Genomic DNA, 19,675 nt, shown 5'->3' on the forward strand with positions numbered 1-19,675 from the left:
TAGCACATAACAGAAGGCCATGAAGTCTTTGCCTGCAACCCTCAAACAAGGGCATGTGGCTTTGCCTGTGCATCCACAGCTCAGCTGGAAAAGGAATGCTTATTGTGGAGGATCCTTGCTAGGCTCTGTGCCAAGCACCTTAACAGCTTACCTTGGCCATGCGCAGTGGCTCACGCCTATAATCCCAGCACTTCGGGAGGCTGAGGCTGGCAGATCACCTGAGGTCAGGAGTTCAAGACCAGCCTGGTCAACATGGTGAAACCCTGTCTCTACTGAAAATACAAAAATTAGCTGGGCACGGTGGCACACACCTGTAGTCCCAGCTACTCGGGAGGCCGAGGCAGGAGAATTGCTTGAACCTGGGAGGCAGAGGTTGCAGTGAGCTGAGATCGTGCCACTGCACTCCAGCCTGGATGACAGAGCACGACTCGGTCTCAAAAACAAACAAAAAAACAGCTTACCTCGCATGCTCTTCCCTGCCACCCCAAGTGGGTAATTTGCATGAGACACAGTTTGCAATTTGCAATGCAGACACTTGGTCTCAGGTTAAATAACTTGCTCGTGTCACATAGCTAGTGATACAGACAGATTCAAGCCCCATTCTTCCCAAAGCCTGTCCTTTTCATTCTTCTTGCCAGCTTCATGGTTCTGGTTTATTCTGTATTCCTCTATCTCCTCTCTAGATAGGGGCATGTCTGATTTACAGTTGTTCCTCCACCAAGCACAGTTCCTGGCACCCAGTGGGAGCTCAGTAAGGCTCCCAAGTGAATGAAAAGGTCCATCTTAGAGCTTTAAGACAAAAACACCACAGTCCCCAAAATCAGATGCTACTTCATTTGAAAAAGGGTCCTTTATACACTGTGAGCTAATAAAGAAGCATTTGGAGCTATTTGGGCAAATGGCCTTTACCATGATGGGAAACTGGGAGACTAACTCTAGCCCTTCCCCCTCCTACACGTCCCTGTCATTCCTCTTAGGAAGGATAAGCTAGAGCCTCGCTGGCAGTTTGTACGAATATCTCTTTCATGGGGCTGTTGCTTGCCTCAGTGTTACTAGTAGTAATCATTTGCAAAATAACTGTACCACTAATCTTTACTCCCTCCTCCCAATTAATGATACCCCATGCGAGTGTCTCAGATGAAAGACACATTATTAATATTCAAAGAAAAAACCCTCGTAACCATTTTAACATATACAACTAACAATGAACTAAATTTGCTTTGTGGAAGACAGAGAGTGAGCATCCCAAATTAGTTTATGTAAAAGCTGAAATTCTTCCCCGAAAGGTCTCAGTACCATCCTCAAAGAATATCCTGATCATCAGAAATGCCGTCAAGATTCCCGCCAACATTATCCCCTTTGTTGTCTGAAATGTCGAATCAAGCACATCTGGCAAATGTCCTAGAGCTCACAAATCTTTCAAACAGCGTATAATTCCCAATGGTTAAAGAGATAACGCCACCGCTTAATCGTGCTGCTCTTCAAAATAGCACCAACTTTCCTTCAATCAGAAACAATGGCTTTGGCTTCTTAAAAATATCACACACCAGTGATTATTTGCAGAGAGGGCCCTTTTGCGTTTGAACCTGTGGGTTCCAGACAGAATTTAAAATCAAAACCACAAGCCTCATTTGAATGCACACTCCATTAAATGGACAATGGGAATAAGAGGTGTGAATTGGGGTCTGAAAAGTAACCTGGCTTATGTGACTTGGCTGCCACCACCAGAATCACGAGGAAGATGGCAATGATGGTGGTGGTGAGAGCTAACGATGACTGAGATTTTGCCATGCACCAGACCCTCAACCAAGGGGTAGGGAGTACTCATGTGGTCCCTGTTTGACAATGAGGAAACAGGCTCAGTGGGGTTAAGGAATTTCCCCAGGAAATTTGGCAGGAGCCCGAATTCACACTCAGGCTCGCCTGCCTCCCCAGGTTTCCCACTTTCCACTTCTGGCCAGCTCCAAGATCATCTGTTGAAAGAGGCATGGGTGAAAAGCTCCCAGACATAATGTTTATCTGCTCCCCACCCGGCTTTACAAAAGGGTGAAATTTAAGCTGCACAGTGAACACCTAGAGAAGAAAGATCACTTTTATCTTCTAAATTTTCTCTGGCGTTGTTTAGACAGTTGAAAACTGGAAACATCCTCAGTGTCCAATAGGAGAGGACTGATTAAATAACATATAGTTTATTCTTACTAGAGAATACAATGTAATCATTAAAAATGGCAGCAAAGAACTAGATCTACTGATATACAAAGGTTTCCATATTTTATTTCAGGCGATAAAGCAGGATAATAATAGCCAGCATTTGCCAACTGCTTACTGTGTTCCGGGCACTGGTCTAAGCTCTTTACATATATTTTGTTTTATTTCATTTTATTTAATCTCCACAGTAACCCCGCAAAGTCATTATCCTTGTTATTCCCACTTTACAGATGATGAAACTGAGGCAAGGTGAAATGCCTGCCCAAAGTCAAACTGATAGCACGTGGCAGAGCTGGAATTGGAAGCCAGGTCCAGCTGACTTCAAAGCTAAAGATAATGTTAGAACTGACTTTGAGAAGTTGGAGTTTACTAGTGAAAGAAAGAACCGAGGGCCTGCCTAGCAGCCCTATATCTTATAGAGATATAAAAAGTACACATCCAAAGAGTGTAAGGTTGCAGATGACCATTCCCAAGACAGTTCTCTGCCCACTTTCTTGCTCAAAAATTGGCCGATGGAGTCTGGCTCTTTCACCCAGGCTGGGGTGCAGTGGCACAATCTCGGCTCACTGCAAGCTCTGCCTCCTGGGTTCACACCATTCTCCTGTCTCAGCCTCCCAAGTAGCTGGGACTGCAGGCACCCGCCACCATGTTCGGGTAATTTTTGTTTGTTTGTTTGTTTGTTTTTTGTTTTTTGTTTTTTTTGAGACAGAGTGTTGCTCTGTCACCCAGGCTGGAGTGCAGTGGCATGATCTCGGCTCACTGCAAGCTCCGCCTCCTGGGTTCACGCCATTCTCCTGCCTCAGCCTCCCAAGTAGCTTGGACTACAGGTGCCCACCACCATGCCCAGCTAATTTTTCGTATTTCTTTTTTAGTAGAGATGGGGTTTCACCGTGTTAGCCAGGATGGTCTTGATCTCCTGACCTCGTGATCCGCCCGTCTTGGCCTCCCAAAGTGCTGGGATTACAGGCGTGAGCCACTGTACCCGGCCAATTTTTTGTATTTTTAGTAGAGATGGGGTTTCACCGTGTTAGCCAGGATGGTCTTGATCTCCTGACCTCGTGATCCACCCGCCTCAGCCTCCCAAAGTGCTGGGATTACAGGCATGAGCCACTGCGCCTGGCCAATGAACAAGTCTTTCAATGCCACTGACAAACCAAGACTCCCCTAATCTTGAAGCCACTGCCTTCCCCTGACAGATGAGAAATCTGAGACCCAGAGAGGGCAAATCACGTGTCCAACACCACACAGACTGTCTGTGGTAGAGCCAGGACTGGTACCCTGGTTTCCCACTGCTGGCCAGAACTCCTTCTGCAAACCCAGGCTACCTTGCCACAGTGCTTCCCTTGCAGTTTCTGCAAAATGGCTGAGTGAGACTCCCCCACAGCCTCCTCCCGCTGTCATCCCTCCAGCGAGACAAAAGGCAATTTACCGAAATGTTATAATCACCTGGAGGCTGGCACGCAGGGACATCCATGCTTTATCTGCGGTGTTGTTAGCAGCACCATAATGAAGGCTTTGTGGAGCGATAATACGCTGTAACTGCCAAATCAAATGCCCGCACCAATCACACGTCCCTGCCAGCAGACGGGCATTTGCTGTAAGCAAAAGGGGTAGGAAAGAAAGTTATGAGTATTGAACGCCTCCGTCGTGCCAGGGACTTACCACATCCCAGTTCTTTGAGGAATAGACCATTATTCGTATTTGGCAGATGTGGAAACTGAGGCTCAGGGAGTAAGTTATTTACTGACAATCAAGCAGCTAGTAAAGGGAGGAACCAGGGTATGAACCCAGGTCCCTCTGAAACCGGAGGCCATGCTCTGAACTGATGGAACATGCTGTGGTCTTTTCTGAACCATGAACCTGTCTGAGAATCTAGGCCCAGCTGCGGACCTCTCCCCAGAGAAATACACTTGAATTCACAAACAGAATTTTGCCTACAGAGGGCGGGATTGGCCACTTGGAAGCCATCCATACAGCCCTGTCAGGACCTTTGCTCTAGGAATAACAGCCTGCCCAGCTTGCCGCCTCTCTCTGGACTGCAGGAATTGCCCATTGCCATCCTCTCTCCCCACCCCAGTTCCAAAGGCCCTGGAAATTCCCCTTCCAGCCATGGTGCCCATCAGATTCTGGTAACAATTCCTCCCCTGCCGCCCCCCGACTCCCCCATGGCAGCCTCCTGGAGGCATTCGAAGGACACAGCTTGCGCTTCCGTGGCTGGAGGCAACCCGGGCCAGCACTGTAATGGTCTGTTTTGTCTCCTTTAATAGAAGTGAGTGGAAAGCCAGACCCTACTCTCTTCCTCAGCCCAAGCTCTGGAGCTCAGCACTGTTGACTGAAACCCCTCAGGTCCAGAAGAGGCAGACAGGGTCACAGGCAGGTATTTAGAGCCAGCCAGATCTGCAAGCAGATCCCAACTCTGCCACTCACCAGCTGTGTGACCTTGAGCTAGGCCCTTAACTTATCTGAGCTTCAGTTTCTTCACCTGAAAAAATGGGGACAGAAATAGACCCCCCTTCCAGGGCTGTGGCCTGAAGTGAGATGACATGCATGAGGTGAGATGACACACTCCAGCACCTGGTGCATGTTGACAATCACAGTCGTGATCCTTTTACACCCAGGGTGAAAAGGTGAAAAGCAGGTGCCTCCTTAACTCCACATCCCAAAGGGAGGAGCCAGTGTTACCATGGCAAACTGCAGTCTGGCCTCCTCCCATCTGCTTTTAATTCTAATTTCAAGACTGGACTAGAGGCCTGTGGTTTTCTGATCTCTCTACCCAGCCCCTGGCATTCTGTTATGGACGTGTCCCCATCATCCTCATCATTTCTTATGCACCTAGAGCCTTAGGCCCCCTAAGCTCCCCCTAGACGCAGGCCTTTGTTGAGCCCCTGCATCCACCAGGGTTTCACTTGGGGATCAGACCCAGTGCCTGGCCCCCACCAAAACCAGTGCAGGGCTAGAGGGAACATATACATAAATAGACAGTCACGGGACTGGGGTGGGTATTCTCTGGATAGAGGCCTGGGCCCTTTAGGGAGCCTAAATGTTCGAAAGACTGTGAAGTAACTCCCACCCCTCAAAATATAGCTTAGGAATCAAAATAACATAAACCATAAAAAAGCACAGGAAGCAGTCCAACACAATTCTATATTCCCTACGACGTTTAATTTTAAATATCAAATATGAGATTCTTTCCAGAAAACTGGGAGTATCCCTATTTCAGTGGTGCCAGGAGCTACATTCACAGTGTGCTACACACACAGAGAAGAGCATCAGTGTGTCCCAAGCCGTCCAGATGATGTCCTGGAAAAGGTGGAGTTTGGCTAGGTCTACAAGGATGAGAGATGGATTCTGCTGCATGGAAGGGAAGGAGCAATATGGGCAAAGGTCCAGAGAGATGCATGGGTACAGGGTGCTCCAGATGGAGCAACTGAGAAGGCTTGTGTGTTGGGGAATGGGGAAGGTGTCAAGGAGGCCTCAGACTGGACTTTGATGAGTATGGAGGAGTAGGTCTCAGCGGGGCATTCAAGGCAGAGGGAGGGACCCAGTGTGGGCTGGAGAGAGCCTTGAATAGCAGGTTAGGGAGTTTAGCTTCAGTCCTTCAGACGGTGAGGAATAAAGACGGGAGTTGCAGAAAAGTTCCTCAGGGAAGTGGGTAGTGGTCAAGGCTGCAGCTCTGAAGACAGACTTGGCTATCACTCTGCACCCACTCACATGAGCTGGGTGAGCTCAGGCAGACACCTTCACCTCTGAGCCTCAGTAGCCTCCCCTGCAAAAGAGGTAACGACATTGTCTTTCCACGACTGCTGTGACGATTCAGTGAGTTCTGGTCTGTCACAGACTTCTGCAGATTCCTCCCTAACACCCCTGCTGACTGTTGCCACTGCTCTAGTCTTAATTCAGCCCTCAACATTTGCTGACTGGACAACAGGCTCCCGACTGCCAGGGCCCCTTCAGTCCGTCGTCCACATGCAGCCGGGGATTAGGGGCCAAAAGGAGCAGAGGGTCAAAGCAGAGGCTGTGGGGTCAGGCCAATAGAGTGACCTTGGCCATGGCACTTGGTTCCTCTGAACTGCCTTAGGACAGCAGCTAGGCGTCATGAACATGTTTAGTGAACATGGATTCAATTATAAGTGCTCAAAAAGAAAAGGGGGCACCAGGAAGCAGGAGGAACAGCAACATCAACAGTGTTGGTGATTTTGCATCCCCTCTCCATTCAGCACACATGCGTTCTGCAGCGAATGTGAGGACACCGCATCAGTCATCTCTGTCCCTGTGTGCCTCCTGTCCTGGGAGCACCTTGCCACAGAGGATGATTCTAGCATTTAAAGATATGTACCTGGATGCAGTGGCTCAAACCTGTAATCCTAGCACTTTGGGAGGCTGAGGTGGGCGGATCACTTGAGGTCAGGAGTTCAAGACCAGCTTGGCCAACATGGTGGAACCCTGTCTCTACTAAAAATACACAAATTAGCCAGGTGTGGTGGCGGGTGCCTGTAATCTCAGCTACTTGGGAGGCTGAGACAGGAGAATCACTTGAACCTGGGAAATGGAGGTTGCAGTGAGCCAAGATCGAGCCACTGCACTCCAACCTGGGTGACAGAGCGAGACTCCATCTGGGGAAAAAAAAAAAAAAAAAGGTATGTATGTTTTGATCAGTGTCACCCATAAACACTACTCATATGCATCTGGATCTCAACAGCAAGACAAACTCTCTAACAATTGTCAGAAGACTGGCTATGTGAGCCAGGCGTGGTGTGCCTGTAATCCCAGCACCTTGGGAGGCTAAGGTGGGAGGATTGCTTGAAGCCAGGAGTTCAAGACCAGCCTGGACAACAATCTGAGACGCCATCTCTACAAAAAAAGATTTTTTTAAATTAGCCAGGGGTGGTGGCATGCCTGGAGTTCAGCTACTCAGGAAGCTGAGGTAGGAGGATCTCTTGAGCCCAGGAGTTCAGAGGCTGCAGTGAGCCATGATCACACCGTGCACTACAGCCTGGGTGACAGAATGAGACCCGCTGTCTATAAAAAATTTTTTAAAAATAAGAAGTCTGGCTGTGTGGCACTTAGTGAGATGTCCATCTCCAGCATGGGACCTTCCTAAGAGATTTCCAAGGGTCATTATGACTATGGGAACTTTTCCCCTCACCCATCAACTGGAGCACCTAAGGCTCCCACCTGAGACAACACCAGCTGTGCACACACAGAGATGTTAATGAGGACTGCATGATGGCAGGCATGCAAAGTGCCAGGCAAGCCACCTTGCACACGGAAGTGCTTCCTAATATGAGGCAGCTATATTCCTTGCCCTGACTTAGCCCCATCCCAGGGAGAGTCCTAAATCCAGCCTTAGGCCTAACTTTGGAAACCCCACCTCAATTATTTCCACATATTAAAACAAAGCATATCCACGTGAAATATAAATCCCACATTAAATATAAAAATTTTGCTGTTGCTTGGTAAACTGCTTTACTATGAGTCTTTAACAATTGGCCATGATTTCCTAAGAGTCATGCATACTGGAGAATTCTCAAAAAATGAGGAAATTGAGCCTACAAATGGATTTCAAGTGTAATAAAATTGTTTTGATTTCTAAATTTAATAATTAAGTCTGAATGCATTAATTATAACATTTATTAATTTCAGTTTTGTAGTTTCTCTTTTTTTCTGTTTAGAGCCAATCATCTTTTTCTAAGCCTTTTACATTTGAATAGGCCTCGAGAAGCTTGTGGGTGCTTGGCCCAGCCCTCCGCCCAGCCCAGAAGATGCTCTTCTATGGGGAAAAGCCAGAGCAGGCCCAAGGCCTTCCACCTCCTCGCCCTGTGGCAGGCTTTGCCTAGGCAATGACTCCTCAGTCAGTACTGACAATGCTGTGGTCTTGGCCTCTGGCCACCACCACTGCCAGCAAAGTTCAAAGCCTCTTTCTTGTCAGGAGTGGTGATGGGGATGCCTGGGCATTGCTGCCCTCACTGTGGCACTGCCATGGCCCTGCCCCACCAGCTCACGTAGGCTGCATTTGCACAGAGGATGTGGCAGGGCGGTGGATGGGACCCATAGGTGCCCACAAGCTAGGAAGCCTGCTTTGCAGTGCACCCCCCATCCCAGCCTGGAGTCCTCTGAGGATGGGCCTAGACCCCCCAAAAGATGACAGAAGCTTCCTTCCCCCAGGGCCTGGCCCAGCCCTGTGCTCACTGCCACCCTGGCATTCGGCATAAGCCCTGGGCTGTCTCTGTGGGTTGGAAGTGCCTCTGCCCTCTGCATGTGATGACACACACTGAGACTTTAGGGACTCACATCCTGCCACACTCAGCCAGTCACATGAGCCACACACCATGTGCACACCTCCCCTCAGCTGCAGCCACTCCCACACTTACACACACATCTCTTCATGCTTATGCTGGTGTGAGAGCAGTTGGATGGAAATACACACACACCTGTGTCTGTGCACACACTCGTAGTTTCACTGAGCGTAACTCTGGTGCCAGACACACTGAGCCCTTCCCTCTGCCCTGATGGAAGGAATTGGGGCAAATCATTTCTCCCATCAGTTTCCTCATCTTAAGTGGAGACAGCCCCATCTCACTCACTGAGGAGAGGACGAGTGTAGCCCCCGACATACACGCGGAGCTGGGCACCTCCTAAGTGCCCGGCCAGTGTGAGCTCTGCCACTCTCCCAAGGCAGACGCTTTGTTTCATCTTGGTCTCCTCCCTTCCCTAGTCCCCATCCCAGCCCCCTCACTCACACAGGATGGAAGCTGCATAGCAGCGGTGACCGCAGGTGTGCCCAGCCCAAAGGCGTGCCAAGAGCAGGCAGAGCCCAGCCTGTGGGTGTGCAGTGACCCCAATCTGCCTGCTTGCCTTCCCTGGGCTCACCTGCCCTGGCTTGCCCTGCTCGCTTTGAACAAAAATTATTAGCTGAGCTGTGGCCCTTGATCCTTATGGCACTGATCCTCGCGTGAAGACCTCCTCCTCCCATGGGCTCCCCCTCCATCCTGGCAGGGAACCAGAAGTCCTGGGGGTATCCTGAGCGAGTCCCTTAAGGATGCTCCCTTACAGGCATCCAGTTTGGGAATGAAAGACCTATCACAATGGTGATTGTAGCTTCCATTCCTGGGTGCCCACCGAGTGCCGTTCATCCTGGTCAGTCCTCACTCTGCCCTCTGCAGAAAGTCTGGTGAAACCTCTACAAAGACGAGGAGGGTGGCTCAGAGATGGGAGTGATGTGTCCAGAATCACCCAGCTAGTCGGTGGCTCGGCATCGGATCCAGGCTTGTTCGGCTCCAGAACTCCTAGTCTTTGCTGTGTTGCCACATGAGCCCTGAAGTCCTACCTTCACAAGATAACTTCTGGCGTTTCTTTTGGTTTTTGGCATTTCCTGTGCACCAAGTGCTGTGCTAACCTTTTTTAGGAATGATCTCACTTGGTCCTCATAGAAGCCTTCAAGACAGGCATCTTTGTAGATGAGGAAATGAGACCTAGGGAGGTGTGAGGCCACTTGCTCAAGGTCTGTGAGCTAGTGACACAGAGTTCCAATGCCCAAGCTCTTAACCATCATGCCACACTGCCCGCTCCCTGCTAATCCTCTGAAGAGCTGATATTTCCTTGCAGCTGTTCTGAGACTTTCAGGATCTCTTTTTCCCCCAGCTGTGCACTGACCTGCAGGCTGCACTAATGGCACCCGGTGACCTGGGCACAGCTCAGCAGACCCGGCACAGCTGTGCGTGTGCCCTGTACAGGTCAGCTCCTCCTTGCCTTCACTGAGAGGCAAGTCCCAGGCCAGCCAGGCTTTGAGCTTCCTGAGTGGGGTTAGTGCCCAGGTATGACCCCACACAACCCAGCCTCTCCATGTGGTAGGGCTGCCCAATCTATTGCCCCAAGTCACAAAAGGAACCAGCAGCTGGCAGTCTTGGACTTGCCCTTGGCGTGCCTGCCTTGCCCTCTCACGAGCTCCGTTTGCCCAGGGTGGGGAAGAAATTCTTCCCCCTTTGTCAAAACCCCACAGGGTAAACCTGTTGCTTTTATATCCCCAAATTTACATTTATTTATTTATTATTCACCATGTACTTATGAAATACTTTAAGTGCTGGATCTGTGCTGGGGCCTGACCATCAAAAGTAAATGGTACGGGCTTGAGGGGGTGACCAGGACAAACACTGTGACCTCGGCTTAGGGAAGGCTAACATCCGGGCAGGGTCTGTGGGGGTAGGGGACAGCCAAGAGAGTATGAAGCCCAGCCCACTCATTCATGGGGCCTTTAAGTATGGATTGTGTGTGACCCTGTTCATCAGACAACTCAAAATTCACACCTCCTTTCCTGACCGTAGTGCCTCAGCACACTATGAACTTATACTTTTTTGGAAGAAATCCTAGAATAATACACTCATATTACATTTGGTTGTTTGTGTTAAAAGCAGCAATTTGTCCGCCGGGCGCTGTGGCTCACACCTATAATCCCAGCACTGTGGGAGGCCAAGGCGGGTGGATCATGAGGTCAAGAGATCGAGATCATCCTGGCCAACATGGTGAAATCCCATCTCTACTAAAAACACAAAAATTAGCTGGGTGTGGTGGCACATGCCGGTAGTCGCAGCTACTCAGGAGACTGAGGCAGGAGAATCGCTTGAACCCGGGAGGTGGGGGTTGCAGTGAACCGAGATTGCGCCACTGCACTCCAGCCTGGCGACAAAGCGAGACTCAGTCTCAAAAAAGAAAAAAAAAGTAGTAATTTGTCAAATGTAAATGTTTAAACTGTACTGTAATTGTTATCACCTTGCTTAGGCCTGTTTTCAATTTTATATACACTAATACTACAAAATGGAAAGTACCTTGGATCTCTGTTGTGTTCTGAGAGGCCCTGAACCCAAGCCAGGTCCTGAAGGAGGAAGGGTGGTCCCTTGGGAACAGCATATGCAAAGGCACAGAGGCACTGGCGAGCATGCACATGGACTACTGCAGTTCCTCCAGTGGCTGCATTTTACAGTGCGAGGGGAGCTGGGAGGGAAGCAGGGAGGGAAGCAGGCCTGGGAAGCAGGGGGACCTGGCGAACTTGAAGGCCAGGCTGAGGAGTGGGGAGCCTTTTCAGGGAAGTTTTTCACTGGGGTAGCCCATGGTCAGATTTGGGGTGTCTCTTGCAATACATTTCTTTTCTTCTCTATAAAAAGCCCAGTTATCCTAATGACCTATGAGGGCAGGGCGTGCAGGTGGCAGCAAGGTCACTTCCAAAGCTTCAGAACTGGAATAAAGACATCTTTCAGCCCCAAAGATAGACAGACCTAAACCTGAAGTGCACCTGGGTCCTGGCAGCGCTCACTGCTGGTCTCAGTCCTATCTGTCCCTAACACTGGCCACAGGATTGTGCTTGCCAATTCATTCATTAATTCAAAAGCTATCAGCTGAGAACCTACTATGTGCCAGATGCTCTCCTAAGCACTGGGATATCATAGTGAACAAGCAGGCAGGGCTCCTGGTCTCACTGGAGCTTACAGTCTGGATAGGGAGACAGACAACATGCATGTAAACAAATACATATGCAGGGAGTGGCTTATGCTATGGAGAAAACAAAATGAAGACAAGATGGAGTGACTGTGAGTGGAGGCAGTTAGATTAGGGTCATTGAGAAGGTGACATTTGAGTTGAGACCTGGATGCCGAGAAGGGGGTGCATAGGGAATGTTTGTCGATGGCAACTGACACAAGTCAGAATGAAAAAGGCTTATTCCAGACTTCATCTGGGAGAGTATTTATTAAGCACCTACTGTATGCTGGGTCTAGTGGTCAACAAATCAAACATGTCCCTGCATTGAGAGCTTACAGTCTAATGGGAGAGAAAAACATTATATAAGAAAATATGCAAGCCAGGTGCGGTGGCCCATGCCTGTAATCCCAACACTTTGAGAGGCCAAGATGGGCAGATCACCTGAGGTCAGGAGTTTGAAACCAGCCTGGCCAACATGGTGAAACCCCGTCTCTACTAAAAATACAAAAATTAGCCAGGTGTGGTGGCACGTGCCTGTGATCCCAGCTACTCAGGAGGCTGAGGCAGGAGAATCGCTTGAACCTGGGAGTTGGAGGCTGCAGTGAGCCGAGATCGCGCCATTGCACTCCAGCCTGGGCGACAGAGCAAAAACTCCATCTCAAAAAAAAAAAGGCAAATAAGTATAGATTCAAAAATTGTGATCTGAGGGGATCATGAAAGAAAAGGGAGTGAATGACGTCAATCTGGATGTCTGGGTCTGTGAAGGGATGTCCACTCCTCTTAGAGAACACGAGAATCTCACCTTTTAGGGAGAACACTGGGTTTTCATGTATTTCTTAAACTGTTTATTTGAAAGCAGTTAAATTAACAGAATTCTCGCAAAGATAGTACAGAGTTGTCAATATACCCCATGCTCAATTTCCCTGTTATGACTGTCTTACATTGGATGGCACATCTGTCACAATTAGTGAACTAATATTGATGTTATGATTCACTAAAGCCCATACTTTTTACAGATGCCTTTTCCTAATGTCCATTTTCTGTTGCAGGATCCCATCCTGTCTCCTTAGGCTCCACTGGGAGATAGCTGTTTCTTAGGCTTTCCTTGTTTTTGGTGACAGTTGTGGGGAGTACCGGTCAAATATTTTGTAGGATGCCCCTCAACTGGAATCTGTCTGAGGTTTTTTCTCATGATTAGATTGGAGTTGTGGGTTTGGGAGGAAGATCACAGAAGTGTCGTTTTCATCCCATCCTATCAAGGGTCCAGACTGTCACCACAACTTACCAATGTTGCTGTTAACATTGATCACCTGGCTGAGGTCGTGTTTGTGAGGTTTCTCCATTATAAAGTTACTTTCCCCTGCTCCCTTTCCATACTGTACTCTTTGAAAGTCACTATGCACAGCCACGCTTCAGAAGTGGGGATTTTTGCTGCAACTCTTTGAGGGCAGAGTACATAAATTACTTGGAATTCTCCTGCACGGATTTGTCTATTCTGATTTTTATGCATTTTTTACCAGTATCTTTTTGGTCTTTTTGCTTTTCAGGAGTTCAAGAACCCTGTTGGTATTTCTAGGAAGCTAGAAATTTTGTTTTATTTATTTATTTATTTAGAGACAGGGTCTCAACTCTGTCACCCAGGCAATCATAGCTCACCGCAGCCTCAACCACCCCAGGCTCAGGTGATCCTCTCACATCAACCTCCCGAGTAGCTGGGACCACAGGCCCTTGTCACCATGCCCAGCTAATTTTTCTATTTTTTGCAGAGAGGAGGTTTTGCCATGTTGCCCAGGATGGATTAAAACTCCCAGGCTCAAGCAATCTGTCCACCTCGGCCTCCCAAAGTGTTGGGAGTACTGTTATGCGCCACCACGCCCAGCTGAAATATCTTATTTCAATTAACAAAATGCATGAAGTTACCAAGACATTAAATTGGAGGGTAGGAAAAAAGCCAATAATTTTTTTTTTTTTTTTTTTTTTTTTTTTTTTTTGAGACAGAGTCTCGCTCTGTCACCATGCTGGAGGGCAGTGGCGCAATCTCGGCTCACTGCAAACTCTGCCTCCTGGATTCAAGAGATTCTCCTGCCTCAGCCTCCCGAGTAGCTGGAACTATAGGCACCTGCCACCACGCCCGGCTAATTTTTGTATTTTTGTAGAGACAGGGTTTCACCATGTTGGCCAGGATGGCCTGGATCTCTTGACCTCGTGATCCACCCACCTCAGCCTCCCAAAGTGCTGGGATTACAGGCATGAGCCACCGTGCCCGGCAAAAGCCAATAATTATTTTAATTTTTTTTCTATTGTCAATACCCATTAGTGAAAGAAGATTTGGGAAATAAAAGCAGAAAGAGAAACTCTCTCATCCCACTACGCAGGGCTATTATTCACATTTCAATTTATCTTTAATTTTTCTTCTGTGCAGTTATTACATAGGATATACTATGTGTGCTTTTATTTCTTATCTCTTCTTGCCTTTTTTCTTTTGCTTATTATCACATCAAAAACATTTCCCCCATGTTGCTATACAAACTTCCTAACAATTATTTTCAGTAGCTGCTAAATATCCCCTCAAGTGTCTTATAGTATCCACCTCCCCAAATCTAGCACGATGCCTGGCACATAATTATTTGTTAAATGAATGCATATGCAACAAAATAATCATTCCCTCATTTTTAGAAATGTACATTTTCCTTTTTCCTGATTCTAAATAGTTCCGAGACAAATAGATTATCCCTTTTAGAATAGCGTCCCAGAATGGAATTACCGGGCCAACAGGAACCAAAAATTTTTAAGATAAATGCACCAAACCAGAAATCTTCCATCTCTCTGCACCACTGGCAGTTGTGCCAAGGGTAATAATATACAATTGATTAAAGAGTTTGTGGGGTGTTTTTTTCCCCATCTTTTTTCTCTCTCCTCTCCCTCTCCCCTCCTACCAAAAAAGGGGAGAAATTATCTGAGAAGGTGAAGATGTTCTCAGACAATCATATTAACATATTCCAACAATCGCAATTTGCAAAATAGTAATCACAACTCCCAGGATCTGGGAGGCATTAATCAATGCTGCAGGTTTAATTCCATTTTAAATATTGATGAAATGTGCTTTGGCAGCCTCACCCTGGCGTGGCAGGGCCAGGGGAGCCACAGAGGCGCGCAGGGGAGGCGGAGGGAGGGTTGGTGAGCAGCTGCTGGGAGGGGAGGCATCTGTGATTCAAATTGATGGCTGTACAGCCAGGTAGAGAGTGAAAGGGGTAGTGAAGAGGGCTGTTAAGTCCATTGCTGTCAATTTTTAACGATCAGGGAGGGGCCTGAGGACTGGTTCAGCACAATACACCCAGTTTGTCTGGTTTCAGGGGTTACTGCTGAAGAGGTTGCAGCTGCACTGATTCGAATAGCCTGGAGACTTCAGAACTGTAATTATCAACCAGGCTGCTCACAGTGTGGCAAAAGTGGGCTCCACCAGCGCTTAACTCCTTGTGTGCTGACACATCATCGCTGCTTTCCCCACCCCTGGATTTCCCAGCCTCAGCGGGGACTCCCAGGCAGCCTCCCCAGAGGAAACTGAGGCTCACTGGCTGCTTGCTAGAGTGTGCCAGGCAGCAAGCCGTTTTCCTTAGGTCTCATGTAAAGAAATGGTGGGCAGGTGGTTAGTGATGTGGAGGCAGCCTCAGCTCCTGGTGTGTTCACATCTGCCCTGGGGTGAGAGGTCAGGCTGCAGAGCCTGGTGAACCTTGGTTTGAATCCACTGGTGATGGACTTAGGACAAGGCTCTCCCCTACCTGACTGGGCTGTTACAAAGATCCAATGAGACACAGTGTCTGCAAAGCACCAAGCACACATAGGCTGTCTGTGAGCCTCCATCTCTCTGCCCCTGGGTCTGGTGCCTTTCACAAAAAAGGAAGGCATCCCTGGCACGGGATCTGATTCAGGCAAGCTTTCCGCCAGCCCTCTGTGTTTCAGCTCTCAGGGAGTGCCCTTGTTCCCAAGCATCTGCCATTTGTCACCCAAGGAGGGTGGACACACCCATCCTCCCATCTCTTAGGCAGGAGGCACTGGGCTAGACACAGGGTAAGGAGAGGAGGCAAGAACTCCTCCAGTGCTCTGGCCCTCAGGAGAACTGGTTAAAGGCAGGGAGTGGCACCAAGGGAAGGGAGGAGTGGCAGGACGGTGGAGAGGCAGGAAGGCAGGGAAAAGGCAGCGTGGTGTGAAAAAAGCATGGGCAGCTGGAAGGACGGCGCAGGAAGGATGAGCAGGACTTGTTGACCCTCCTCCTGGAAGGAATGTAACCCCAGAGACATTCTCCACGTATCTATGAAGGGGTGTGGCCAGGAACGCTTGTCCCAGCATTGTTCCTGGTAGTGGGAGTTGCAGGCAACCTCCGCGTCCACCACCGGCATGGAGAGGAAAATGTGACGGAAGCCAAGCGTGGAATATTAGGCAACAGTAAGAAGCAAAGAGCTGGATGTACACACAGCAACAAGAATACGTCTTGAGTGAAAGCTGTGAGACATAATGAAAGCCACAGCACAATGCCATTTCTGTAAATTAAAAACACATTTGTACACAAAACAACAGCACATATTTTATAGAGTAACATGCATTTTGAGGGGTCTCTATCCCACCATTGGAGTAGGTCCCTGTAGTGTTGGAGGAGGGGCCCAGTGTGGGTTTGGAGGAGAAAGGAGGAAAAATGAAAATAAAGTAAATCCACAGAGGGGTCTTGCACAGAGAGATGATGGCAGCGTGCTATGGACTGCAGAATGTGATTCACTCAACTCTCTCTATTTGAGGTTTAAAAACAGCACAGGCTTTATAGCTGGACAGTCCTAGGTTCTAGTCTGAGCTCTCCCACATACTGACCCTGTGGCTGTGGACAAGTGCCTTGACCTCTGTGAGCCTCTGTGTGTTCATCTGTAAAATGATGGTGAAGTCTTGCCTATTCGGTGGTTAAAGATTAAACTAAGGACACGCTGCGTTTAGGGCTTTCAGGGCACAGTGGGGAGCTCCTGCCCCTCTCCGTTCCCCACTGAAAGGCGTGGAGTAAACAAGAGGGTGTTAGTCCCCTGGAGAAACCATGGGTTCTTGAAAGGGTCAAGAATGGAGAGCCTAGAAAGGAAACGAAAATCTCAGGACTCTGTCTCCTAGCACCACCGGCAAGGCCTAGACCCGCTGTCCTGGGGCTGTCGTGCGTGGGCTGTCAGACCAGGCAAGTGCCCGACTGTGAAGCAGCTGCTCTCTGCCTGTCAGGATGAGTCCAGCTTAGGGTGGCCAGACGGCCTCATGCTTGCCTCCGCCAGCAGCACTCACAGCTAGAAACCCTTCTGTGTTCAATTTCCCCAAGACCAGGCACTCCGAGGAATTCAGTGTAAATGAAAGGTCTGTTCCTCCCCACACAAAGCTACACAGACTGGCCATCGACAGACCATCCCAGTCCCAAGGCCCCACCTGGGGAACCCCCCAGGCCAGGAAAGGTCCCAGCGAGCACCAAGCATGACCAGCTCTTCCTCTTTCCTTGCAGATGATGACGAGCATGAGTGGATCACCCGTACCTGTCGAAAGGGCTAGGACGAGATCGTGGGTCACAGGCCCGAGCTGTGAACTCTGTGGCTGCCTCCACCAGAGGTTTCCACCTGCCCTGCTGGCATTGGCTGCCCTGGGGGATGGGCTGTGGTTCTAGAACCTGACTTTTAACTCAGGAATAAAGACTTTCTGCGGTCAGTGGTCCTAGGTATATTTTCCTTAAAAGATTGTTTCTCAGTGGGCATCATTTAACCTGGACAAAATTGTGAGCTATAGATATTCCCAGGCCCCACCCTAGACCTCCCAATCAGAATCTCTGGGAATGGGGCCTAGTAATTTGCGTTCCCAGCATTTCTCATGCATCTGAACGTTTGAGAACCATCTCTTTATAATAATAGACAGATGTAATTGAGCACTAACCGGCGCAGGTAGTGCGTGTGCATTATCTCCGCTCCTCACAACAGCCTTGCAAGGGGAAGGCTTTTGCGGATGGGGAATCTGAGGTTCAGAGAGACAGAGTGACTTGCTTGGTCTCAGAGGGCAGTAGGACCTGATCACTGTGCCCAGTCCTGCAGCAGTCATGGGTTCTTAGTTTCTGTTTCTGGTTGGGCCAGTGAAGCCGCTTCCTCATCCCTCTTTTCTGCTTATCACTAGAGACAGAAACTAAAAACCATGGCTTCAGGCTGCTGAAAGCCTAAAACAAAACAGAACAGAAAAACAACAACAACAAAATAAGGTGGGTTGGACAAGCTTGTTAGGCCCAAGAATGATTACTCAGGCCTGTCTTTCCCTCTTGGCAGCTCCCCCGTTTGAACCTCACATCCTAAGCACAGAATCAGCATGATGCCATAGAAAGAATGTGGCTTTGGGGCCGGGTGTGGTGGCTCACGCCTATAATCCCAGCACTTTGGGAGGCCGAGGCCGGCAGATCACATGAGGCCAGGAGTTCGAGACCAGCCTGGCCAACATGGTGAAACCCCATCTCTACTAAAAATACAAAAATTACCCGGGCATGGTGGCATGTGTCTGTAATCCCAGCTACTTGGGAGGCAGAGACATGAGAATTGCTTGAACACGGGAGGTGGAGGTTGCAGTGAGCCAAGATCGCACCACTGTACTCCAGCCTGGGTAACAGAGCAAAACTCTGTCTCAAAAAAAAAAAAAAAAAGAATGCGGTTTTGGCATCATATAAAAAATGGTTATAACAATGCTTTAAAACAATACAGTAGCTGTGTGGTTAAATGAGATAATACAAGTAGGGGACCTGGCACATAGTAGGTATTCAATATGTGTTTGCTTTAAAGAACAACTTGTTAGTGGTGCATATAATCATTCCTCAAAATCATCCCGGAGGTCCCATTTGTCAGCTAAAAATCAGAAGAGGAAGCGATAACATGTTCCAGGGCCACACATGGGCCATATGCATCCTGGATCTTTGTCTAACTGTTCCTCCTTAGAGGTTGCTAGATCCTGTCACCCGCTATGCTCTGTCCCCTGGCTCACCAGGGCTGCCCAGTGGAGGCAGAACAGTGAGTCAGGCTTGGAAGGCAGGAGAGGAAATTGGATCTCAAACTAGGGACCCAGAGGCGTCATGCTGGGGCAGAGCCAGGAGCCAGCGGGAAGGGAGGCCTGGGCTCACTCTCAGCTGTGCCAGGGAGCAGACTTGGGAGGATCACCTCTCCCCAAGACGCCAGTCACCTTGGTAGATAGGGTTGCGCTCCACCGGTGGTTTCCAAACTGTATTTTGAAAACAGAAGGTACATTCATGTAAAGAAACACACAACTAAACTCATATATTTTCAAAGATACACATATATCTAAACACTTGAAAATGGATCGGAAGAGCAGATGCATGAGGAGCAGAAATGGAATCAGGGATGGGAGATTTAAAAACTAATAGAATAAAGAGAGGGGCCCTGCAGTCAGTGACTCATGTGCACCATGAGCTGAGGTTTCTGAGCAACTCATTTCTGTGCAGGGCCACAGCAGGCCAGGGAAGCCTCTGCATTCTGCAGGGCAGCTCTGCTCTCCACACCAGGAGCTTTGGCTTGAGCAAACGATTCTGCTGCGGAAAGAAATTTGACGACCACCAAAAAGATGCTCTCTCTCACTCCTCAGGTTATGAGGTGGCTCTGGAGCCTGACAAAACCACTATAAGACCCAGTCTTGTGCAGAACCTGGGGCCCTGCTGCCCGTTCCATATTCCCTTAACTTCACCTTATTAAATTCTTCCCCATCTTCCAAACAGGCTCCTCTGCACCTCCCTCCCTGCCCCACCCTCTTGCTTACCTATCCTGTGGCCCTCTCGTCTGATAGGATCCAGCTCTAATACCCACCCCCTTGGCTCCCACGGTATTTGCCAGACTGAGAGCTCCTCCAGGGCAGGGTCTGGCTGGGAGCCTTTTCTGAGTGTGCAGAGCCAGCACAGGGCCCAGCAGAGAGTGTATGTTCAGAGACTGGAACAGAGGGCATCAAG

The 19,675-nt window shown here is 48.9% G+C and overlaps 1 protein-coding gene and 1 long non-coding RNA gene across 4 annotated transcripts in view; one reads left to right on the plus strand and one right to left on the minus strand.

The window, feature by feature from the left end:
- The window catches only part of MORN5 (MORN repeat containing 5), a 40,127-nt gene extending 22,730 nt beyond the window's left edge, over positions 1–17,397 (plus strand). For all 3 annotated transcript variants that reach the window (XM_002820171.5, XM_054521093.2, XM_054521092.2), the window contains exon 5: positions 17,198–17,397. In XM_002820171.5, coding sequence (XP_002820217.1) covers positions 17,198–17,244 — 47 coding nt within the window. In that variant the 3' untranslated portion in view covers positions 17,245–17,397. The remainder of the gene's footprint in view (positions 1–17,197) is intronic.
- Positions 5,353–19,393, minus strand: LOC129048086 (uncharacterized). Its single transcript, XR_008510127.2, has 3 exons — positions 18,839–19,393; positions 17,620–17,893; positions 5,353–5,974 (listed from the first exon to the last, which is right to left on the minus strand). It is a non-coding gene; the product is annotated as an uncharacterized LOC129048086 (long non-coding RNA).
- Between the last annotated feature and the right edge of the window lie 282 nt (positions 19,394–19,675).

The sequence above is a fragment of the Pongo abelii genome, chromosome 13, assembly GCF_028885655.2.
Source record: "Pongo abelii isolate AG06213 chromosome 13, NHGRI_mPonAbe1-v2.0_pri, whole genome shotgun sequence".
In the NCBI taxonomy this organism is placed as follows: domain Eukaryota; kingdom Metazoa; phylum Chordata; class Mammalia; order Primates; family Hominidae; genus Pongo; species Pongo abelii.